The 26,004-nt window shown below is 45.0% G+C and overlaps 1 protein-coding gene across 1 annotated transcript in view; it reads left to right on the forward strand.

The window, feature by feature from the left end:
* Positions 1-23,396, forward strand: part of myo1ha (myosin IHa) — a 126,419-nt gene extending 103,023 nt beyond the window's left edge. Inside the window, exons 30-32 of the mRNA XM_063034486.1 lie at positions 16,271-16,368; positions 18,010-18,109; positions 19,299-23,396. Of these exons, the coding sequence (XP_062890556.1) occupies positions 16,271-16,368; positions 18,010-18,109; positions 19,299-19,325 (225 nt within the window). The 3' untranslated portion in view covers positions 19,326-23,396. The remainder of the gene's footprint in view (positions 1-16,270; positions 16,369-18,009; positions 18,110-19,298) is intronic.
* Positions 23,397-26,004: the final 2,608 nt, after the last annotated feature.

The raw sequence follows: 26,004 nt of genomic DNA on the forward strand, positions 1-26,004 counted from the left end.
TGGGGCAAAGCACCTGGACGCAAAGTGACCGGCTTTCCCACAATTATAGCATACGACCCCAGGAGACTTCCTACCAAACTGCTCCCAGTCTTCCTTATCCTTCCCACTAGTCCCCGGCTTACTTTTTGGCTTCTCCGGCGGACTCTCTCCGCCCTCTTGACCACCCTTCTGGTAGGTTTTACTCAGGGTAAACTTTGCTTTGTGCGTTAACGCGTATTCATCCGCTAACTTAGCAGTTGCGGCTAAGGTTTCTGCCTCTTTCTCATCTAGGTAGGGCCTCATACCTTCAGGGACACAACATAGAAACATAGAAACATAGAAAATAGGTGCAGGAGTAGGCCATTCGGCCCTTCGAGCCTGCACCGCCATTTATTATGATCATGGCTGATCATCCAACTCAGAACCCCGCCCCAGCCTTCCCTCCATACCCCCTGATCCCCATAGCTACAAGGGCCATATCTAACTCCCTCTTAAATGTAGCCAATGAACTGGCCTCAACAGTTTGCTGTGGCAGAAAATTCCACAGATTCACCACTCTCTGTGTGAAGAAGTTTTTCCTAATCTCGGTCCTAAAAGGCTTCCCTTCTATCCTCAAACTGTGACCCCTCATTCTGGACTTCCCCAACATCGGGAACAATCTTCCTGCATCTAGCCTGTCCAATCCCTTTAGGATCTTATACCTTTCAATCAGATCCCCCCTCAATCTTCTAAATTCCAACGAGTACAAGCCCAGTTCATCCAGTCTTTCTTCATATGAAAGTCCTGCCATCCCAGGAATCAATCTGGTGAACCTTCTTTGTACTCCCTCTATGGCAAAGATGTCTTTCCTCAGATTAGGGGACCAAAACTGCACACAATACTCCAGGTGTGGTCTCACCAAGGCCTTGTACAACTGCAGTAGTACCTCCCTGCTCCTGTACTCGAATCCTCTCGCTATAAATGCCAGCATACCATTCGCCTTTTTCACCGCCTGCTGTACCTGCATGCCCACTTTCAATGACTGGTGTTTAATGACACCCAGGTCTCGTTGCACCTCCCCTTTTCCTAATCGGCCACCATTCAGATAATAATCTGTTTTCCTATTTTTGCCCCCAAAGTGGATAACTTCACATTTATCCACATTAAATTGCATCTGCCATGAATTTGCCCACTCACCCAACCTATCCAAGTCACCCTGCATCCTCTTAGCATCCTCCTCACTGCTAACACTGCCACCCAGCTTCGTGTCATCCGCAAACTTGGAGATGCTGAATTTAATTCCCTCATCCAAGTCATTAATATATATTGTAAACAACTGGGGTCCCAGCACTGAGCCTTGCGGTACCCCACTAGTCACCGCCTGCCATTCTGAAAAGGTCCCGTTTATTCCCACTCTTTCCTTCCTGTCTGCTAAACAATTCTCCACCCACACCAATACCTTACCCCCAATACCGTGTGCTTTAAGTTTGCACACTAATCTCCTGTGTGGGACCTTGTCAAAAGCCTTTTGAAAATCCAAATATACCACATCCACTGGTTCTCCCCTATCCACTCTACTAGTTACATCCTCAAAAAATTCTATGAGGTTCGTCAGACATGATTTTCCTTTCACAAATCCATGCTGACTTTGTTCAATCATTTCACCGCTTTCCAAATGTGCTGTTATCACATCCTTGATAACTGACTCCAGCAGTTTCCCCACCACCGACGTTAGGCTAACCGGTCTATAATTCCCCTGTTTCTCTCTCCCTCCTTTTTTAAAAAGTGGGGTTACATTAGCCACCCTCCAATCCTCAGGAACTAGTCCAGAATCTAACGAGTTTTGAAAAATTATCACTAATGCATCCATTATTTCTTGGGCTACTTCCTTAAGCACTCTAGGATGCAGACCATCTGGCCCTGGGGATTTATCTGCCTTCAATCCCTTCAATTTACCTAACACCACTTCCCTACTAACATGTATTTCACTCAGTTCCTCCATCTCACTGGACCCTCTGTCCCTTACTATTTCTGGAAGATTATTTATGTCCTCCTTAGTGAAGACAGAACCAAAGTAATTATTCAATTGGTCTGCCATGTCCTTGTTCCCCATAATCAATTCACCTGTTTCTGTCTGCAGGGGACCTACATTTGTCTTTACCAGTCTTTTCCTTTTTACATATCTATAAAAGCTTTTACAGTCCGTTTTTATGTTCTCTGCCAGTTTTCTCTCATAATCTTTTTTCCCCTTCCTAATTAAGCCCTTTGTCCTCCTCTGCTGAACTCTGAATTTCTCCCAGTCCTCAGGTGAGCCACTTTCTCTGGCTAATTTGTATGCTTCTTCTTTGGAATTGATACTATCACTAATTTCCCTTGTCAGCCACAGGTGCACTACCTTCCTTGACTTATTCTTTTGCCAAACTGGGATGAACAATTGTTGTAGTTCATCCATGCAACCTTTAAACTACTCAATCAGTATTAGCTGTAGCAGTCTGTCATAATCCCCACTGGCCCCTTTCGAGGCGCACCAATGCTCACAATACATCTGCATCTCACGGGCAAACTCTAAATACGTGCGGCCCCACTGCTTCCTCACATTCCGGAACCTCTGCCGGTATGCCTCCGGGACCAACTCATAAATCCTGAGTATCGGCTCTTTCACCACATAATACCTCTGGGCATCTTCTGCGGACAATGCCGAATAAGCTTGCTGAGCCTACCCCTTAAGTACGCTCTGAAGCAAAACAGCCCACTTATCCCTCGGCCAGTCCTGACTTGCAGCGACTTTTTCAAAATGTAGCAAGTACCGATCAACATCGGCCTCCTCAAATGGGGGAACCAGCCTAACCTCCTGGGTCGCCCTGAACCCTCCAGCTTGGTTCGGCATGGACCCCTGTGCTAGCATCATCCTTAACTTCTCCAGCTCAAATTCCCTTTCCTTCTGTTTCTCTCTCGCTTCTCGTTCTAACTGCCTGTCCCTCTGTTCTCGTTCCAGCTGTTTTACCCGGAACTCGTGCTTGAGCCTCAATTTTTCCATCTGCAGCTGTACTGCTTCTCCACTAGGTTTGCCCATAGACACCACCTCCAGCTCCCCTTGGGGAAACACACCTTTAGATACATAGTGCTCTATGATAGCTCTGTGCACCTCCGCTCTCCTCATTGTCGACTTCCCCTTCAAAAGATTCAACCGTTTGGCCACAGTTGCCAATTCTGATTTCCTGGCATCCTCTAATGCCTCCAAGATTGGCGCCTTTAGAAATTCCTCAATCTCCATTTCTGCCATTTGCCCTTTCTTTCTTTCGGGAATTTTAACCCAATCAATTTACCCAGTCCCAAATTTGGTGTTCAAAATCCCGGAGGAGATCCCCACTTATGTTATGTACCCTGTAACTGGGTTGCCAAACCAGCAGAAATGGACCACTTAGTTGGAGTCTGGTTTAACAGAAACTAATAAAGTTTTATTAAAGAAATAAGTAACACAGTACTCTAAACATAAGGATATAAATGCAACAGGTTAGCAAGGATAAAACACACATGCACACAGAACTAGGGTAATAGGAATCAACCAAGCTCTATCGCAGTCGAGGGGTAAAATGATCAGTCTCAAGTGACGCAGAGTTCAGTTCAGCTTAGTACAGTTTGCAGTAATCGCTGTTGTGCCGTTGGAGAGAAAGAGAGAGAGAGAGAGAATGCAAATTTGATTCAGGCAGACCTTTGATGTTCACAGGTGGTTTCGGGCGGACCCTTTTATGTCTTCTGTGGTCACCGACTGTGACCCCTCCGTTCCGGATACGACTGTTCTTCCACAGTGAACCCGGCACCCAGGCAAGGGTGGACACACACACCAGGTTCCTACCGATCGTACCCTTTTCACCCTGTGCGTCAATGGTCTGTTCCCGCGACCAGACCTCCAAGCTCTTACCAACTTGTGGGGGCACACCGCTCTTCCAGGGTCTTGTTATCTCGTGATCTGGTGGTGTGTGTCGTGCCTTAGCAAACCTGTTCTTTTTATCCCCCTGCTGGGGTATCGCCTGTCCATCAAACTTCAAACAGCTCAGGTTCAAAGCAACCGGTCTGTCAATATTCTAAACTGTGTTTCTTTTCCGTTATCTCTCTCTTCTCTTTCATTAACATTTTGAACGTTCCTCCATTGTCTCCCTTATCTCTTTCTCATTAGCATCAATCTTCTGATAACTTGGTTTGTCGTCACACAAAAGCCTTCTGAAAATCGAAGTAAATGACATCCATTGTCTCTCCTTTGTCCACCCTGCTTGTTACTTCCTCGAAGAACTCTTAAAAAAATTGTCAAGCAAAATTTCCCTTGACAGAAACCATTCTGACTTAGACTTATTTTATCATCAGTCTCAAAGTATCCTGAAACCTCATCCTTAATAATGGACTCCAACACTTTCCCAACCACTGAGGTTAGGCTAACTGTCCTATGATTTTCTTTCTTTTGCCTTCCTCCCTTCTTGAAGAGTGGAGTGACATTCGCAATTTTCCAGTCCTCTGGAACCATGCTAGAATCAAGGGATTCTTGAAAAATCATAACCAATGCATCTGCTAACTCTTCAGCAACCTCTCTCAGGACTCTGGGATGTAGTCCATCCTGTCCAGGAGACTTATCCACCTTAAGACCTTTGAGTTAGACAAACACTTTTTCTTTTGTGATAGCAATAGAACTCACTCCTGTTCCCTGTATCACGTACCCCGTGACGGGTTAAAGAACCCGCAGAAATGGAAAACCTTTTGGAGTCCAGTATTGCTATTAACTAATGGAATCTATTAGTAACTACGCAATACAGTAATATAAAATCAGATATATAAAACAGGTTAGCACTGATTAGATATAAGTAAGTGTGGAAATATATATGAAAACCAAACTTCTTCAAGTCTAAGGGTAAATAGATAGTCTTACAAAGATGAATTAAGTTCAGTTCAGTTCGTGGTATTGAGTTGAGTAGTGATGGAGAACGAGAGAGGGAGGGATTTGAGTCTTCAGGTGAGCTGACACTGTCGATCTTCCTGTTGTCCTCCAAAATCCTTTAGAAATCACTGACTGTGACCACAGCAAAGGTGACCGTTCTTCTGTGGTAGAATTATCAACCCAGATGAGGATTGGAGACATGAATAACTCCCCACTGGTCACACCCTTTTCACACTGCGAGAGCCACTGATCGATCTGCCTGATCAAGCCTCCAAAACCCACCTTTTCTGTGGGCACAACAAAGTTTATTCAGTGTCCAAAACCATGTGTTTGTAGTTTTATCATCTGACCTTCTATTTATCTCACCGAGTTGAATACCAACTGTCCATCAAGCAGCTCCTCCCTTCTCTCTCTGTAAGAACTTGGAAACTGCTAGTGTCCTTACAGAAAGTATAAACAAACTGTGAGCAGTCTTCGCCTCTCTCTCTCTTTCTTTCTTTCTCTTTTTAACAAGGTGTCTGGGTTCCACCACTCTCTCTCTCTCTTTTAAAAGCACAGCTCATAGGGGTAATTCAGGACCCTGTCACACCCCCTTCCTTTTAGAAAAAAAATTTGACAAAGGGAAAATTTTTAGTTTAAATGTAAATTACAGAGTTTGAAACAATACATGTATAATCATCAGATAACAGAGCAGAACATGTACAATTCCTAACTTAACATCTGGATAAACAATCAGCTATAATGTTGTCAGTACCTTTCACATATTTGATTTTTAAGTCATATTCTTGCAATATCAGAATCCAATTTAATAACCTTCTATTTTTATCCTTCATCTTAGTTCGAAACACCAACGGATTGTGATCCCTGTAAACCACAAGTGGTCTCTGGGCAGTACAAACGTAGACTTCAAAATGTTGTAAAGCCAGAATAAGTGATAGCAACTCCTTTTCAACAATGGAATAGTTTTCTTGATGCGCATTAAATTTCTTTGAGAAATAAGCTACTAGGTGTTCAATGTCATCCACACCCTTCTGTAACAATACTGCCTCAGCAGCTTCGTCACTAGCGTCTGTTGCTATAGAAAATGGGTTGGGAAAATCAGGGGTTTTGAGCACAGGATGATAATACAGGATGGTTTTCAGACGTTCAAATGCCTCCTGGCAAAGGTCCCTCCATACAAATCTTTCACTCTTCCCTAGGAGTTTTGTTAGGGGGAGAGTGATATCTGCAAAGTTCTTACAAAACTTTCGATAATACTCAACCATTCCCAAAAACCTTCTCAAAGCTTTCTTGTCAGTTGGAACAGGAACCTCAGCAATAGCTTAAACTTTGGCCTGTACTTCATAGCCAAGATATGTAACTGTGGTATGACCAAACTCACTTTTAGCGAGGTTCACAATAAGATTAGCCTTGGACAGCGTTTCAAGCAGTTTTTCTACCACTGCAATATGCTCTTCGCACGTGTCATTCCCTACAACCAGATCATCAATATAAGCCCCTGTGTTTTCTAAACCTCTAATCACAGAATTGATCATTCTTTGAAATGTCCCTGGAGCATTTTTCATCCCGAAGGGTAAAACATTATATTCATACAGTCCAGATGGTGTCACAAATACTGATATCTCTTTAGCCCTCTCTGTTAAAGGAACACACCAGTATCCTTTTAGCAAGTCAATTTTTGTAAGGTAGTTAGCCTTCCCCACTTTATCAATACAGTCATCCACTCTCTTTCCTTGTTCCCTCTTGTTTCCAGTTTCTTGTTCATCCATTTTACTTTCCTCTAAATAGATTCCGTAAGGATGCTCTTTGATTGGCTGGGCTGAATTTACAATGACATCATGCACGATAGCTGTGTACTGTCTTGGAATGTCAGAAAATGAATCTTTATGCTTGCTAACTAATTCTTTCAATTGTTTTTGCGGTGTAGGTTCCAGCTGATGGACCTTATCAGTAATATTTTTCAAAACAATGGAATTCTTAAGTCTTGTTGATACTAGATTCAGCTGGTTAAAATGATTTTTGACCTAATTCCCAGCCTTCACGACTCCATTTGTTTTCATAACAGTCCTCCCAGGTGCCATCCTATCAAACAAGTGTTTTATTTTATTTTGAACATTCTGCAAACTCTCCTTTGCAAGGTCACAAACCTTATTAAATCTTTTCCAGAATTTGAAAACATAATCTAACACGCTGACACACACTTTTGGGTTAGACCATTGCTCTCTGAGCAAGGTCAAAGGTCCTTTGGGCCTATGGCCGAAAATAAATTCAAATGGACTGAACCCCAGGGATTCTTGAATTAAGTCTCTAACAGTAAATAAAAGTAGGGGAACCCCCTCATCCCCGTTTTTTTCCATTTTCCACACAATATGTTTTAATCATGGTCTTAAGAGTGGAGTTTTACTGTTCCAAGGCTCCCTCAGACCCTGTGTGATACGCAGGTGACACAATGTGCTTAGCTCCTGTAGCCCCCCTGGCCAGCCTCAGGGTCACTCGGCTCGCTGTTTTCTAGGGAAATAGCTCTCGGCCCCGCCAAACTGGGTAATTAGTTTGAGTGGATGCTGTGTGATGTACCCCACCCCGCCCAAATAACAGTCAATACACCAGATACGATTAAATGATTTCCAGTTTATAGAGAATAAAATATAAAAGGAAAATAAAAAGGCGCCACACTTATCAAAGTTCAATCTCTTCGTGCACGAACAGTTGGAGCTCAGGACCCTTCTTCTTCACCCTACGACCCCTTGGACCTCCTCGACCGGCCGCCTGGGACCAACAATGGTGGTCGACCAGACGCTCCACACGAGTCCGTCTCCGTCTCCTCTCCTCGCCGAACGCCCCGCTCGGGGTCTGACCCCGTTAGCGGACTCACAGCAACTGGTCCATCCTCTGTCTCTCTCTCCCACCTCCTGCCCCAAAACCCTGCGCGTACAATATCTTACAGACACACCAAAAGCACAACAACTATCGCAATTGGTTCATTCATCCTCTTATCAATAGATAATCCAAAACAAACTGCTAGCGGGAAGGACTTTCTCAGCAGTTAACATAACAAAGAAGCCCTTTCAATTATAACATAACAAAGAAGTCATTTTAATTAGACTGCGCAGTGACATAAAAAAAAGAAACCCCTTCCACTCTCCCCCCACCAAATAAAGTCATGTCCTCATGACTTCTAAATAACTCACCAACCAGTCCTACAGACACAGAAACCCATCCAGATACACACAGTGACATTGCTCCCCAAACAGTGGACCTTCTGCCCGTCCACGAGAGCTACATAGGCCAACCTATCTGAGAGCTTCCTAATCCTCCGATACCTCCGTACCCCCTCACCTAAACCTTAAAGGTTCAGACACTACTAGGGATACCTCGGGCTTGCTTGCCAACTCCTCTGTCACTCAGGCCACCATTACAAATTGGAGCACCCGTCCCGTGTCCGGTGCCCCGCTTCTTTTCCTTCCTGGTCCTGCTGTAACTCAGACTGCTCACAGCGAGTCCTCCCCACTACACCTGACTCAGTGGGAGAAGGGCCAAAGGTCTCTTCCTCAATCACGGGGAAGTTAGCGAAAGGCAGCATGTACGACATGTGCAACACATTATCCTTCGAATCCGTATTCTTCCTCATTCCCTCAATCAGTAGCTGCTGTTCGATTTTCTCCAAACTGAAATGTTTAGCCGGGGCTACCCCTTCAGTCTCCTTCAGTCAAGACGTCAGCTTCTTTGGGGACTCCTTCAACTCCGGCCACAGCCTCAGTGGTTCTGACTCAGGGTTCCTGGCCATCTCAATCTGGGACGCAGTTACCCCACCAGCTTCTTCCACCCTGACCTGAAACGCAGCAGTTAGAGGATGCTCAGCCTCCAGTTTTTTCTTCCTGATGACGTCTTCCAGGTCAGCTTTTAGTTTTTCCACTTCATTTAAACTGTCGATAGTCATCTTCAGATTCCTTTCAAGCGTCCGCCTCCCTTTTCCGAGATCTGTCCTCCATTTCTTCACCTCCCAGGGAGTGTAGTCAAACTCCCCTCCCTGGGCTCTTGGTTTTCTGTTGGCCTTAGTCAGAACACTTCCTTGATCTTCCCCAACTTGTAAGTCTTCCAATCTTTTCCGAATCGACCTCTTGAGTTTCTACTGATCCCTTTGTAGGTGGGTCATTGTTTCTTCTCGCTGGATTAATTCATCAGTACATGACCGCAGTGTCGGCTCAGAATTCCGTTGCTCCTTCTCCACGTTGACGAGCATGAATTCCAAGTCTTCAATGATCGTCCCACAAGTGCGGCACTCAGTCTCCGGCCAGCATTTCTGAGCACTCAGTTCAGCGGTGCAAATCCCCTCTCTCCCCTGTGTCTCATTCAGATTGACAACCTGGGTTTCCATTTCCAGGTCCACCACCGTCTGTTCTAACAACAGGAAATTCAACTGGTATGTTGGGTCATTTTTCCTTTCAGAAGTTCATTGGTACATTGCTGGGAACATGCTTCCCCAGAGACCCCAAGCCGTTCCCCCACTGGGCCTCCACTAAGTTTCCTGACACCTCTCTGATCAGCTGAACAACTGAAGGAGGGGCTGATCCCCTGAAATGATCCCCTTGGCACTGCAAGCAATTTAGCTGCCCTCCTAGCCAGAGAAGACTCACTGAAAACTTTCCTCTCTCTTTCAAATAACTGACAGCTCTCACTACGGTGTAAGTGAATCTGACAGCTCTAACACCGTCACCAGCCCGCCTACTTACACTTTCAACCAATCCCTGTCACTCTTCCTCAACCGAGCACTGCCACTCATCTAACAACTGAGAGATCCGCTCCGCCCACGTCTCACACGCCTCCGCCCCTCTTGGGGTGGACACTATCCCAAAGCCAGGCAGAGCCTGCCAGAGCTAGAACATTTATTCGCAGACACTACATCCACATCAGACCACTCTTTTCTCTCTCTCCCAACAGCATGGACAGCGCCAAGTTCCAACTCCAACTCGTCAATGCTAGTCTGAACTCGAACAAAGACCTCACCCACCACGTATGCAGCAATAACCAGCAAATAACCCAGAGAGACACACATTACTAATTTAAACAGGGCTAACACACAGTATGCCAGTAGATCCAATCCTGGACGAGCCCCCACAATGTAGCCCCCCTGGCCAGCCTCAGGGTTGCTTGGCTCGCTGTCATCTAGGGAAACAGCCTCGGTCCCGCCAAACTGGGTAATTAGTTTGTGTGGATGCTGTGTGATGTACCCCACCCCGCCCAAATAACAGTCAATACACCAGATACGATTAAATGATTTACAGTTTATAGATATTACTGGAACTACATAATGAATAGAGAATAAAATATAAAAGGAAAATAAAAAGGTGCCACACTTATCAAAGTTCAATCTCTTCGTGCACAAACAGTTGGAGCTCAGGACCCTTCTTCTTCACCTTGCGACCCCTTGGACCACCTTGACCGGCCACCTGGAACCAAAAACAGTGGTCGACCAGACACTCCACATGAGTCCGTCTCCGTTTCCTCTCCTCGCCGAACACCCCGCTCAGGGTCTGACCCCGTTAGCGGACTCACAGCGTCTGGTCCATCCTCTGTCTCTCTCTCTCTCCCACCTTCTGGCCCAAAACCCTGCGCATACAATATCTTACAGACACACCAAAAGCACAACAACTATCGCAATTGGTTCATTCATCCTCTTATCAATAGATAATCCAAAACAGACTGCTAGCGGGAAGGACTTTCTCAGCAGTTAACATAACAAAGAAGCCCTTTCAATTATAACATAACAAAGAAGCTGTTTTAATTAGACTATGCAGTGACATAAAAAAAGAAACCCCCTACACTCCCAATTCTCCAAATATCCCCTGGAATGTTCTCAAAGTAAAGTTACTACCCTGGTCAAATTGAATTTCTTTGGGTAGACCTACCAGTGTAAAAAACTTACTGAGTGATTTTACCACAATCTTGGCCTTGATGTTTCCGAGAGGCACGGCTTCAGAGAACCTAGACAGAGCACACATAATTGTTAACAAGTACTGATGACCAGCTGCAGTCTTTGGCAATGGGCCTACACAATCCACTATGACCCTAGAAAAAGGTTCACCAAGAGCAGGTATCAGTTTAAGTGGTGCTACTTGAATAACCTGATTAAGTTTCCCCTCAACCTGGCAGGTATGACAAGTCCTGCAATAATTCACACCATTCTTTCTTAAATTAGGCCAGTAGAATTCCTTCATAATCCTGTTCACTGTCTTTCTCACTCCAAAATGTCCACTTAAAGGCATCTTGTTGGCCAGGTTTAAAATTTCAGTCCTGTAAACCTCTGGAACCACTAGCTAATGTTCAGTGGCCCAGTCCTCACTTGCATGCACAGTGGCTGGTCTCCACTTCCTCATCAACACCCCATCTTTAAGGTAATATCCCACTGATGCTCTCTGAACCTTCCCTTCTGTGAGAACTGTCTCCTTTAAAGCCACCATTTCAGAATCTTTATTCTGTTCCTCTATAAATTCTTCCTCGATAAGGACAGACCTTTCTCATCATCCTTACTCTCATCAGCTTTACTACCCTCTAAGTCCTGCTGGAATATGGAAGGTAGAAAAGTCCTTAGTGAATCATCATGAGCATCAACAGACTTTTTAAATATGCTTTTGGTTACTGCGCATGCGGGATTAACTTCAGTCTTTCTGTGTGAATTCTTAGCAGCAGTTTTTCTCATTAGCTGAACTGCTGAATACATATCATCACCTTGGAGAGGTGTCAATCTCCCCCCATTGTTTACTAAACTCAGCACGATCACCAGACTTACAACTACTATGTGTACATTGTGGAAGAGGCCAAACAATCCAATTATCTTATTCTTACGACCTTTATTCTGACTTGTTTCCATAGCAACCTCCACCAATGGTTTCTCAAAACCATAACAATCCACCTTCTCCACAACATCATCGTGAACAATATCATAACTTTGAAGGTGTTCACCTCCAAATGTCGGAACAAAATTGGCACACACTTCCTCAGCAGGCCCTTGTCCTGGAAGCAGGGTCAAAAGTCGCAAAACCAATCCAACCTTCACAAGTACTTTATTCAAAAGTCCAGAAACAACACTTGTCTCAACGTCTTCAGTAACATTTACCTCATCACTAACTTTTAGAACACTGTCTAATACAAGTGACTGAGAATCTGCAATTTCCACTAGTACCAAGGTAAACCCTTTATTCACTGAACCAAAACCATCTAACATAAAAGAGCTGCATTGCTTTCCAAACAAGTCAGACACCTCAGACCTTAACTGAGCTTCAACACAAGGTTCAGTACCCTGTGAATCCACAGGTACTTCCACAACCTGAACACAGGCAATCGGGTCAGCTGCCTCTTCTGGGCTTTCATCACTTGTCCTAGTTTCAAATTCAAGGTCACCCCGAACCTCACAGTTACTCTCTGGGTAACTCTCATCTGGAGTAAACTCAACCTCGTGGGTTAAAACAAACTCGTCTGCTGTCTTAGCAGACCCCCACGGGGTGGTGGCATCCTCTTCATCTAGGTATACCTTTACCTCATCAGGAACACAACTTTTAAATTCATCAAACAAAACAAGCTCTTCCGAGCTGTAAAAATCAGCAGGGTCTAACAGTAAACCTCTCAGCTACCACATCTCCCTCTCGAACTCTCTCTGTTTTTCTGCCTCTCTAGCCTCATGGACCCTCTGCTTTTCTGCTTCATCAGCTTCAGGTTGTTTTAATTTCAACTGCAATTTCAACTGAACCTCAGCCTCAGTAGGTTTCCTTTCAACAAACATATCCCATACATCCTCTTCAAATGTTCCTCTGGATATATAATACTATGCTATTACTATCTCCATCTGATCTTTCCTTATTTTAGTGGTCACCTTTAGTCTTAACTTTTGAGCAATTGCCAACAGCACATCCCCCTTAGCATCATCCAATGCTTCAGAGGTTGGTTCCAACAGGAACCTCTCAACACTAACATCCATTTCTGCTGCTTTTCCACACAAGCAAATCAAAAGGGATTTTCCCCAATCAATTCAAACAAGCCCCCACACTATTTTTAGAATGGCTCCCACCAATATGTTCATATCCCGGATGAACCCCCAATTTTGTCACGTACCCAGTGATGGGTTAAAGAACCAGCAGAAATGGAAAACACTTTAGAGTCCAGTATTGCTATTAACTAATAGTATTTATTAGTAACTACGCAATACGGTAATATAAAAATCAGATATATAAAACAGGTTAGCACTGATTAGATATAAGTAAGTGTGAAAATATATACGAAAACCAAGCTTCTTCAAGTCTAGAAGTAAATAGATAGTCTTACAAAGATGAGTTAAGTTCAGTTCAGTTCGTGGTATTGAGTTGAGTAGTGATGGAGAACGAGAGAAGGAGAGATTTGAGTCCTCAGGTGAGCTGACACCGTCGATCTTCCCGTTGTCCTCCGAAATCCTTTAGAAGTCACCGACTGTGACCACATCAAAGGGGTCTCTTCTTCTGTGGTGGAATTATGAACCCAGGCGAGGGTTGGACACATGAATAACTCCACACTGGTCACACCCTTTTCACACTGCGAGAGCCACTGATCAATCCTCCAAAACCCACCTTTTCTGTGGGCACAACAAAGCTCATTCAGTGTCCAAAACCATGTGTCTGTAGGTCTAACAGCTGACCTATTTATCTCACCATGCTGAATACCAACTGTCCATCAAGCAGCTCCTCCCTTCTCTCTCTAAATGAACTTGGAAGCTGCCAGTGTCCTTGTAGAAAGTATAAACAAACTGTGAGCAGTCTTCACCTCCCTCTCTCTCTTTCTTCCTCTCTCTTTTTAACAAGGTGTCTGTGTTCCACAACTCTCTCTCTCTTTTAAAAGCACAGTTCATAGGGGTAATTCAGGACCCCGTCACACCTGAAACTCACAGACCTCTGGCACACGGCTAGTATCTCCCACAGCGAAGAATGATGCAAAGTACCTATTTGGTTCATCTACCATTTCCTTGTCCCCCATTACTGCCTCACCAGCATCATTTTACAGTGGTCCAATATCAACTCTATCCTCCCTTTTACTCTTTATATAACTGGAAGAACTTTTAGTGTCCTGCTTTATATTATCGGCTAGTCTGTCCTCATATTTCATCTCTTCCATTCTTATTGCCTTTTGTTAAATTTTAAAAGCTTCCCAACCATCCAACTTCCCACTCACTTTTGCTACCTTATATGCCCTTTCCTTGGCTTTTATGCAGTCCTTAACTTCCCTTGTCAGCCACGGTTGCCTAGCCCTGCCATTTGAGAACTACTTCTTCTGTGGGACACATCTATCCTGTGCCTTCCTTACTTTCATATTACATCATCTACATGTAACCCTGCTGGCTCATCCTCAGCTCTATCATACTGGTTCCCATCCCCCTGCCATAGTAGTTTAAGCCACCCCCAACAGCTCTAGTAAACCCACCCACAAGAACATCACTCCCCCTCAGATTCAAGTGCAACCCTTCCCTTTTGTACAGGTCCCAGCTGCCCCAGAAGAAGTCCTAATCATTCAAAAATCTGGGAGTAAGACTTGGAACGATCTTGGTAGAGTGATAACAAGGATAGAGGAGATTGCAGAGAGAGGAATTTTCCCCATCCTTTAGAACCATTCCAGAAACGAGTGATTTTTGAGAGATCATTACTCCACATTCGCTTCAGCTACCTCTTTTAGAGCCCTGGAGTGTATCCATCTGGTCCAAGTGGTCTATCTGCTTTCAGACCTTTCAGCTTCCCAGAACCCTTTCTCCTTAGTAATAACTACATTACACTCACTTCTGCCCCCGACACTCTCGAACTTCTGGCATTCTGCTAGTGTTTTCCACAGTGAAGACTTATTCAGTTTCTCCACCAGTTCCTTGTTCCCCATTACAACCTCTCCAGCATCAACGTTCAGCGGACCAATATCTACTCTTGCTCCTCTTTTACTCTCAGTGGCCATAAATGTGAGCTAAGTGACTGTGGAATGATTGTTAGTACCAGACGAGATGGTTTGTGTTATAGAAAAAACAAAAACATAATGTGAATGCCAGTTCTGTGGGACGAAAAAGCCTTGTTAATGAGGGAGGTCAGAGGAGAATGGCCAGAGTGATTCAAGCTGACTGAAGGGTGACAATAACTCAAATAACCCTGCACTACAACGGTGGTGTGAAGAAGAGCATCTCTGAACACACAATACATTGAACTTTGAAGTAGATGGGCTAAAGACCATGATATACACTCAGTGGGCACTTTTTAAGGTACAGAAGCAATCTAATAAAATGGCTACTGAGTGTATATCTGAAAGAAGCTTTTGGTGTACTCTTTCATATTATTGGCTAGCTTATCTTCCTATCTCATCTTTTCCTCTTCTATTGCTTTTTATAAGCTTCTCAATACTTTAGTTTCTCACTAAATGTTGCCAGTATTGCTTACCCTTTCTTTTGTTTTTATGTTGTCTTTGACTTATTTTGTGATTCATTCTCCCTTTAGAATACTACTTCTTATTTGGGATGAACTGATCCTATGTCTTCCGATTTACTCCCAGAAACTCCAGTCATTACTGTTCTGAAGTCATCCCTGCTGGTGGCCCCTTCCAGTCAACGTTGGCCAGCTCTTCTCTCATGCCTCTGTAGTTGTCTTTACTAAATTGTAATACAATAGATCTGTCTTTAGCTTCTCTTCTCAACCTGCAGGGTGAATGCAATCATGTGATGATTACTGTCTCCTTTATCTTAAGCTCTGTAACCAAATAAGCTTTGGCAAGCTCGGTCCCACTGGACTGAGGAGTGCTATAGCCAAATGGACTGGACTGTTTCCTTCGTCATTGAAGCTACTTGACTTGCTGAGGATTTCTGGCATATTTAATTTAAATTCAAACTTATGAGCATCTGCAGAGTTTGTCTTTTGAATTAGATTCACATTCCAGACTTGGAAAGAATTCAGAAATCTCTCTCCTATTGATGGGGCCAATTAAGAATTGGGTTGAATGATGGTGAGAAACTGCTATCCAACACAGGCAACACCCTTTGGAGAAGGGGAGCTTTAGAACGGGGGCAATAGGAGACATTTCAAAAGATTCAAGGGCCTCAACTCCCATGTGTTCCCACAAGGACCGTGTGTGGAAATGCCGACCTAGAACCCTCTGAGCACAAAGTCTATCCACAACAATAAAGGAAGAATGTGTCAAACACCAAAAGTTTAGTAGCTCTGAATGTGTGGAGCAGTTTAGAAAGTACAGGAGTAAAGTTAAGGAGAGGTAAGACAAGCGTGTAGGTAACCGTGTTTTCCAGTGGACATGTTACTCGTTAAAGACCACTGTCCGGTAACCCGAGAGCATGGATGCTACCTTTTCCTGGTATCACACTAACTCACTCTCCAATGTACACAGGGTGATGTCATTCTGCAGTGTGACTATGTCTTTGAGACTGTGACCAAGCTCTGTACAATGGCCAGCAAGCAAAACAGCTTCAAGATCGTGCAGGGCAGGTGAGCAAAGAGAATTTCAGTCACCAATATGTTAGAGCACAGTAGCAGGGCTCAAAGAGTTCAAGGTGACAGGATGTGACAATGTTACACTCTTCCTTGAGTGTAAAATGTAAGGATGAGGTCAAGTATGTGAAGAACAGGAGGGTGACTGGAGTGAGGGCCTAATAGGACTGATCAGGGATAAGAGAGGAGAGGGTAAAACATGCCTGCAGTGGGAGTAGGTAGGGAAAGTCCTGAATGGATGCCTTGCTTCAGTATTCACCAGTGAGAGGGACCTTGATGAATGTGAGGTCACTTGGGATAGGATAATGTGCTGGAATACGTTGAGGTGATTGGAACATGATAATAAAGAGGATGTGTTGGAACTTTTAAAAACATTGATATAGATAAGTCCCTGGAGCCAGACAGGATATACCCCAACTTACTACAGGAAATGAGAGAAGAGATGGCTGTGCCTTTAGTCCTCTCACTGACTACAGGATTCGCTGTTGTTGTCTCACATGGCATGGACTGGGAAGGGTAGAGCAAGACTGTTTGTTCAGCAGCAGGGGTTGGTTAGTATACGTGATTAGTACCAGAAGATTGAATGGCAGCAAATCTTATTCCTTTGTTCAAGCAAGGTACTAGTGATAATCCTGGGAATTATAGACAAGTGAGTTTTATATCACTGGCAGACAATCTATTGGAGAGGATTCTTGGAGACAGGATTTACGAGCATTTTGCAGCAGCATGGTTTGATTAGAAATAGTTAGCTTGGCTTTGTGAGGGGCAGGTCACACCTTACAAGCCTGCTGGACTTTTTAGAGGAAGTGACAGAACGAATTGTTGAAGATAACACGATGGATGAGATGTTTATGGATTTTAGTAAAGTGTTTGTCTAGATTCTCCAATAGTAAGCTCATTCAGAAAGTCAGGAGGTATGTGATCTGGGGAACCTGCCTGCGTGGATTTGGAACTGGCTTGCCCTGAGAAGGCAGAGGACGGTAGCAGATGGAGGATGGATGTCAGTGACCTGTAGTATCCCACAGGGATCTGTTCTGGGACCCCTGCTCTTTGTGATTTTTATAAATGACTTTGATTAAAAAATAGAAGGTGGGTTAGTAAGTTTGCAGCTGACATGTACATTGGTGGTGTTGTGGATATCGTAGAAGTTTGTTGTGGGTTACAGCGGGACATTGACAGGATACAGAGCTGAGCTGAGAAGTGGCATATGGAGTTCAGTCTAGAAGAGTGTGAAATGATTCACTTTCGAAGGTTGAATTTGAAGGCAGAGCACAGAATTAATGGTGGGATTTTTAGCAGTGTGGAGGAACAGAGGGACCTTGGGCCCAAATCCATAGGGCTCTCAACGTTGCTGTGCAAATTGATAGGGTGGCTAAGAAGCCATATTGTGTGTTGGCCTTCATTAATCAGGGGAGTTTGAGAGCGCGAAGTAACATTGCAGCTCTATAAGTCTCTGGTTAGACTCCAGTAAAGTACTGTGTTTATTTCTGGTTGTCTCGATTTAGGAAGGACATGAACGCTTTGGAGAGGGCATATTGTACACATCCAACATTCTTCCAAAGGACTTAAAATTGTATATTTCAGAAATTGTAGTGGTGTTTTAATAACTCATTCTGTTTGTGCATTGTCCCATTTCAGCCTGAAATTTACTATTGAACCAGGAAAGGAGGGGATTGTCGATTTCACATCAGGCCATGAGTCACAGGTCTTCAAAGGAAAGAATGGTCACCTGATGGTGGTAAGACGATGTCAGTGCTAGTGGAGTGGAGAACTTGGGTGACTTTTACTGCTAGGGCAACTTCCCAATCTCCATGCAGAGAAAGTTCAAGTGATGAGAAAATTACAGAGAGAGGATACCAGCCTCACTCATCTTCCATTGGCCCTTTACAGAGACGGTATTGACAATGCCATGTATTGATCATTGATCTTCTGTTGCAGATATCACAGAGGTACAGAACAGGTCAGATATTAGAGATGTACTGGGTTTGTGGGCCCTACGTGTTTAGTTCAGTCTTGAGGATCAAGCAATGGAGATGGGGTTGAGGACAACCCACTGCTTAACTGGAGGTGTGGGGGCTGATAATTCAAGGAGACAGACTGAGATACAGTAAATAGCATAAAGTACAGGGAGCTCAGGAAATGTTTTTGCCACATTTTGTAAAGATTAAAATTGCCCTGTCTTAAAGAGTTAAATTTATTTTTTTGGGTGGATAAATGTGTAAACTGGCAGGATGGAATTGTTTGATAGTGTGATAGATGAGTGGCCTCTTCTTGTACTTTGGAAGGACATGACCTTCCCAACAGAAGCAAAATACTAGGTTTTCTGAACACTTGAAATGAAAATGCCCAAAATACTCAACAGGTCAGTCAGCGTCTGTGGAAAAATAAATGGGCTAGCTTTCCAGGTCCATGTTCTTTCAGCAGAACCTCATTAAGCTTTTGTACAATCACAGAAAAGTTACAGTCCGAAGTGGGGCACCCAACATGTCAAATCGTCTGGGTTTTGTAAGAGCAAGTCAGCTTGTCCCAAACCCCCAACCTCTCCCCTTGGGTCTCCACGCAAGAGTCTAGGCTGAAAAGAGATCCATTTCATCACCAAGTGATCAAAGGTTATGTAGTGTTGTGAAACAGGAGGGATTAGTGTTTTGACAGATATTTCAAGAACTCAGTGGATGAAGGAAAGAGGCTGTTCTTAAACTCGGTGATGTGGGCAGCTGGAAAAAATGGCACGGTCTGGATGGTGGTAATCTTTGATGGTGGATGCTGCCTTCTTGAGGCAATCCCTCCTCTAGGTATTGCTGATTGCTGCTGGTGGGGAGAGACGTGCCTGTGATGCGTTGGTCAGAGTTCACTATCGTCAGCTTCTTGTGTGAAGTCTCCTTCAGTCTGAGGAACGGTAACAATTTCTCACTCTTTTCCTTTCACAGATGACTCCGAGGGTAAAGACACGATGACCTTCGTTATCATTCACCTCTTCTGGTTCAAGTTTGATGGGAAATATAAATATGCTGCAAGTCCCAAAGGCATTCATTGTATTACCCTGTCACCACTTCATCACTGTGTAACCCCTCTATTAGTACATTGTGTGTTGGAGGCATGGACTGTCTCCACTGTACATGACATAATCCTCCACAGTGCCTACAAGCACCAAGAGCCAGAAGTGGATTGGTTCAATACAGGGGGACGTCCTTTGTTAAACTCCGAAGATGCCCCAGACCTGATTCTTTATCATGTCCTGTTAGATGGGTGTGCTCACTCAGCTTCCCTGGGCCCACATGGGAGCAGTCTATAAGGTTCCTTGCTCCTGATCACTGTATGGTAACCCTGTGTGTGGATCAGATTATGTATTGGCGTTACTTAATTGTTTGACAAGGGCCAGAAGTAACCAATATCAAATCAGGGCATGTGAACACCCAAATGAAAGTGCCTGGAAAATTGGGGAAGGAGCAAAGGTTAAGCAAGTTACTTGGAATGGTAGAAAAGGAGCAAGGATTGGAAATGCTCAGGAGGTCAGTCAACAGCTATGGAGAGAGACACATTGTTAATATTTTCGGCCTCGGACCTTCCAGTCAGGGATAGGATGTTATATATTGGTTGACAGAGGAATTCCAGCCACGGAGAAGGAGGGAAGTAGGACCACAACTGAAGCTGCTTTCAACTTGTTCAAAATAATGGCACACAGATTCGCCCATCAAGCATGCTCCCACACCTTCATCCTCCCAGCCTATTGTCTCTAGCTGCAGAATAGACAAGGAAATCCCAGCATTTCCCTCTCAAGCCCACAGTTCCCCTCTCTGCGATCTCCTCTATCCTTGTATCCCTCCACCAAGGTAAGTTCCAAGTCTTACTCCCAGGACTCAACAACAAGTACTCCATTTTGAGTACTGTTTGGGGAGGCGAACTTCCTGGGGGAAGCACAGCGGCTGTGCCTCTGGCACCGAGCCTGTCCCTGTGGTTGAAAAGGGTCGGGAACTGGAGATGGCAGCAGTAAAAGGGGACTCTGTAGTTAGGGGGACAGGTAGGCAATTCTGTGGACATGAAAAAGAAACACAAGTGGCAGTTTGCCTACCAGGTGCCAGGGTCCGCAATGTTTCTGGACATGTCAACAATGTCCTGAAAAGGGAGAGGAGCAGCCAAAAGTCATGGTACATATTGGTACCCACGACACAGGTAGAAAAGGGGAGGAGGTCCTGGATATAGAATACAGAGAGTTAGGGAGGAAGCTGAGAAGCAAGACCTCAAGGGTAGTAATCTCGGGAATGCTGCCTGTGCCATGAGACTGTGAGGATAGGAACAGAACGAGGTGGTGGATAAATGCATGGTTGAAGAATTGAAGCAGGGGCCAGGGGTTCAGATTTCTGGATAATTGGGAATTCTTCTGGGGCAGGTGGGACCTGTACAAAAGGGAGAGGCTGCACTTGAATCCGAGGGGGACCAATATCCTTGTGAGTAGGTTTGCTAGAGCTCTTGGGAGTGGTTTAAACTAATATGACAGGAGGATGGGAAACAATATGATAGAGCTGAGGATGAGCCAACAGGTTTACAAGTAGATGGTGTAATATGAAAGTAAGGAAGGCACAGGATAGATGTGTCCCACAGAAGAAGTTGTTCTCAAATGCTAGGGGTAGGCAACCGTGGCTGACAAGGGAAGCCAAGGAAAGGGCATATAAGGTAGCAAAAATGAATGGAAAGTTGGATAATTGGGAAGCTTTTAAAATCCAACAAAAGGCAATAAGAAGGGGAGAGATGAAATATGAGGCAGACTAGCCAATAATATAAAGAGGACATTAAAAGTTTCTTTAGTTATATAGAGAGTAAAGGGGAGGTGAGAGTTGACATTAGACCACTGGAAAATGATGTTGGTGAGGTAGTAATGAGGGACAAAGAAATGGCAGATGAACTTAATAAGTACTTTGCCTCTGTCTTCATTGTAGAAGACACTAGCAGTGTGCCAGAGGTCCATAGGTGTCAGGGAGCAGGAGTGAGTGCCATTGATATTACAAAGGAAAAAGTGCTAGGCAAACTCTAAGGTCTTAAGATGGACAAGTCACCTGGACCAGATGGACTACTTCCCAGAATTCTGAAAAAGGTTGCTGAAGAGAGAGCAGATGCATTGGTTGTGATTTTTCAAGAATCAATTGATTCTAGCATGGTTCCAGAGGACTGGAAAATTGCAATTGTCACTCCACACTTTAAGAAGCAAGGAATGCAAAAGAAAGGAAATTATAAGCCAGTTAGCCTAACCTCAGTGGTTTGGAAACTGTTAGAGTCCATTATTGAGGATGAGGTTTTGGGGTACTTGGAGACTAATGATAAAGTAAGTCAAAGTCAACATAGTTTCTGTAAAGGGAAATCTTGCCTGACAAATCTGTTAGAGGTCTTCAAGGAAGTAACAAGCAGGGTGGACAAACGAGAGACAGTGGATGTCATTTACTTGGATTTTCAGAAAGCATTTCATAAAGTGCCACACGTGAGGCTGTTTAACAAGATAAAACCCCATGGCATAAGACCATAAGACATTACAGGCATTACAGGGAAGATACTGGCATAGATAGAGGAATGGCTGACAGGCAGGAGGCAGTGCGTGGGAATAAAGGAGATCTTTTCTGGTTGGCTGCCAGTGACTAGTGGTGTTCCTCAGGGGTCGGTATTGGGACTGCTACTTTTCACATTGTTTGTCAGTGATTTAGATAATAGAATTGATAGCTTTGTGGCAAAGTTTGCAGATTTTACAACCAGAGGTGGAGGAGTAGGTATTGCGAAGGAAGCAATGTGATTGCAGAAGGACTTGGACAAATTGGAAGAATTGGCAAAAAGTGGCAGATGGAATACAGTGTTGAGAAATGTATGATAATACATTTCAGTAAAAGGAACAAAAGTGCAGACTGTTATCTAAATGGGGAGAAAATTCAAACATCAGAGGTGCAGATGGACTTAGGTGTCCTCGTGCAAGACTCCCAGAAGGTTAATTTACAGGTTGAGTCTGTGGTAAAGGCGGCAAATACAAAGTTGGCATTTATTTCAAGGGGAATAGAATATAAAAGCAAGAAGGTTTTGCTGAGGCTTTATAAGACACTAGTCAGACCTCACTTGGAGTACTGTTAGCAGTTTTGGGCCCCATATCTCAGAAAGGATGTGTTGTCTTTGGAGGGAGTCCCAAGGAGGTTCACGAGGATGATTCCAGGACTGAAGGGATTGACATATGAGGAGCGTTTGGCAGCTTTGGGCCTGTACTCACTGGAACTTTGAAGAATGCATGGGGGTCTCATTGAAACCTACCGAATGTTGAAAGGATGAGATAGGGTGAATGTGGAGAGGATATTTCCAATGGTGGGGGTATCCAGAACTGGAGGGCACAGCCTCAAAAATGAGGGGCGACCCTTTAGAACAGAGTCGAGGAGGAATTTTTTTAGCCAGAGATTAGTGAATCTGTGGAATGCTCTTCCACTGACTGAAGTGGAGTCTAAGACTGTGGGTATATTTAAAGTGAAAATCGATAGTTTCCTGAATGGTCAGGGCATCAAAGGTTATGGTGAGAAGGCAGGTGTATGGGGTTGAGTGGTATCCCAGGGTCAGCCATGATGAAATGGCAGAGCAGACTCGATAGGCTGAATGGCCTAATTCTGCTTCTATCTTATGGTCTTATGGATTTGGGCTCGGCAGTAATGAGGGGGTGACAATTATTGCAGTTGCTGTTTCTAAGATTCGTTACTAAACTGAGATCCCACCTCCTTTTGCATATGTGGAAGATACTATAGGGCTGTTTTGAAAAGTTGGGATTCCTTTCTGTCCATTTTGGGAAATTGCGAATATACATTTTATTCCTTCTATTGTCTGTCTGCTTGAATATTTGTTAAATGCACAGTGTAAAATCTCTCTGAGCAGTGACCAGTCGGCGTTTGGGATTGATCTGCAAGAGGGCCAGGCGAATCACAGTGGCCACCATCGCAACGGCTGCAGTCAGAGTGGACAGGGTCAGAGTGGACAGGGTCAGAGTGGACGTGGTCAGAGTGGGCAGAGTCAGAGTGGACAGGGTCAGAGTGGACGTGGTCAGAGTGGATGGGGTCAGAGTGGGCAGGTCAGAGTGGACAGGGTCAGAGTGGATGGGGTCAGAGTGGGCAGGGTCAGAGTGGACAGGGTCAGAGTGGGCAGGGTCAGAGTGGACAGGGTCAGAGTGGACGTGGTCAGAGTGGGAAGGGTCAGAGTGGACAGGGTCAGAGTGGACGTGGTCAGAGTGGATGGGGTCAGAGTGGGCAGGGTCAGAGTGGACAGGGTCAGAGTGGATGGGGTCAGAGTGGGCAGGGTCAGAGTGGACAGGGTCAGAGTGGGCAGGGTCAGAGTGGACAGGGTCAGAGTGGACGTGGTCAGAGTGGGCAGGGTCAGAGTGGACAGGGTCAGAGTGGACGTGGTCAGAGTGGATGGGATCAGAGTGGGTAGGGTCAGAGTGGACAGGGTCAGAGTGGATGGGGTCAGAGTGGGCAGGGTCAGAGTGGACGGGGTCAGAGTGGGCAGGGTCAGAGTGGACAGGGTCAGAGTGGATGTGGGAAGAGTGGGCAGGGTCAGAGTGGATGTGGGAAGAGTGGGCAGGGTCAGAGTGGACAGGGTCTGAGGGACAGGGTCAGGGTGGGCAGGGTCAGGGTGGGCAGGGTCAGAGTGGGCAGGGTCTGAGTGGACAGGGTCAGAGTGGGCAGGATCAGAGTGGGCAGGGTCAGAGTGGACAGGGTCAGAGTAGACAGGGTCTGAGGGACAGGGTCAGGGTGGACAGGGTCAGAGTGGACACAGTCAGGGTGGGCAGGGTCAGGGTGGGCAGGGTCAGAGTGGGCAAGGTCTCGAGCGGACGGGGTCAGAGTGGAAATTTTGAAGCTTTTACTCTTCAAGGTTTCTGCAAAGAAAAAGGAATGGAAAGAAAAGCTGAAGGTTATGTTTTTTCCCCTTTCCCTTCTTTATACCTGCTCAGGTAGGATAGTAGAGATGTCAGGCAGGATAGTGGAATGCTCCTGTTGTGGGATGTGGGAAGGCAGGGAGTCCTCCAGTGCCCCTGACGACTACAACTGCAAGAAGTGCATCCAGCTGTAGCTTCTAACAATCCGTGATAAGGAATTGAAGCTGGAACTGGGTGAACTCTGGATCATTCGGGAGGCTGAGGGGGTGATAGACAGGATGTATAGACAGGTGGTTACACCCAAGGTGCAGGACACAGGAGACTGCGTGACAGTCCGGAAGGGGAAAGGGGTTAAGGAGCCAGTACAGACTACCCCTGGGGCCACCCCCCTCGACAACAGGTGTATCACTCTGGATACTGTTGACTGGGTGGGGGTGGGGGAATGATCTAGTCAACAGCAATCAGGTCTCTGGCATTGATTTGGACTCTGTGATTCAGAAGGGAAAGAGGGAGAAGAGGCTTACTGCAGTGATAGGGGATTCATTAGTTAAGGGAATGGATAGGAGGTTCTGTGGGTGAGAACGAGACTCCCAGGTGGTATTTTGCCTCCTGGGTGCCAGGGCTCGGGACATCTCAGATCGAGTCCTCAGCATTCTTGAGTGGGAGGGTGAACAGCCAGGGGTCGTGGTCCATGTAGGTATCAGTGGCATGGGGAGGATGAGTGACGAGGTTCTGCATGGGGAGTTCAGGGAGTTCAGTGCTAAGTTAAAGGGCAGGACCTTCAGGGTTGTGATCTCAGGGCTGCTACCCGTGCCACGTGCTAGTGAGGACAGAACTAGGAAGATTATACAGTTTAATATGTGGCTAAGCAGTTGGTGTAGGAGAGAAGGCACTGTTGGATCATTGGTCTCTCTTTCAGGGAAGGTGAGACCTGTACAGAAGGGATGGTTTGCCTCTGAACTGGAGGGGACTAATATCCTAGTGGGAAGGTTTGTTAATGCTGCACAGTGGGGTTTAAACTGGAGTGGTAATGGGGTGGGAACCAGAATGCCAGAACAGTTAGTGGAGAGAGTGTGGAGGCAGGTGTTGATAAGAAATCAGACAGAGTACGGAGTCAAAAGGTTGAGCGTGGTGTGTCTATTGTCCTGAGCTGCATATAGTTCAATGCAAGAGGTATCGTAGGAAAGGTGGATGATAGTGCTGGAGATGAGGTAGCTGGTTTACAAACAGAGGCAATGTGTAGTGAGGAGAGGCTGTTGATAGGGCAAAATTGCAGACAGCAGGATGAGTTGCAACGTAAAAAATGGACAAAATCGAAAACAGGACTGAAGGTGTTATATTTGAATATGTGCAGTATACGGAATAAGGTAGATCAACTTGCAGCACAGTTGTGGATTGGCAGGTATGATGATGTAGACATCAGTGAATCATGGTTGAAAGAAGATTATAGCTAGGAGTTTAATATCCAAGGATACACATTGTATTGAAAGGAGAGCAGGAAGGCGGAGGGGGCAGCTTTGTTCTTTTGGTAAAAAAACGACGTCAAATCATTAGAAAGAGGTGACATAGGGTCGGAAGGTGCTAAATCATCATGGATAGAGCTAAGGAACTGCAAGGATAAGAAGACCTTGATGGGAACTGTATGCAGACCCCCAAACAGTAGAAAGGACGTGGCCTACAAATTACAATAGGAGATTGAAAATGCATGCCAAAAGGGCAATGTTACAATAGTCATGGAGAATTTCTATAGG

Source organism: Mobula hypostoma, chromosome 27, assembly GCF_963921235.1.
Source record: "Mobula hypostoma chromosome 27, sMobHyp1.1, whole genome shotgun sequence".
NCBI classification, from domain to species: domain Eukaryota; kingdom Metazoa; phylum Chordata; class Chondrichthyes; order Myliobatiformes; family Myliobatidae; genus Mobula; species Mobula hypostoma.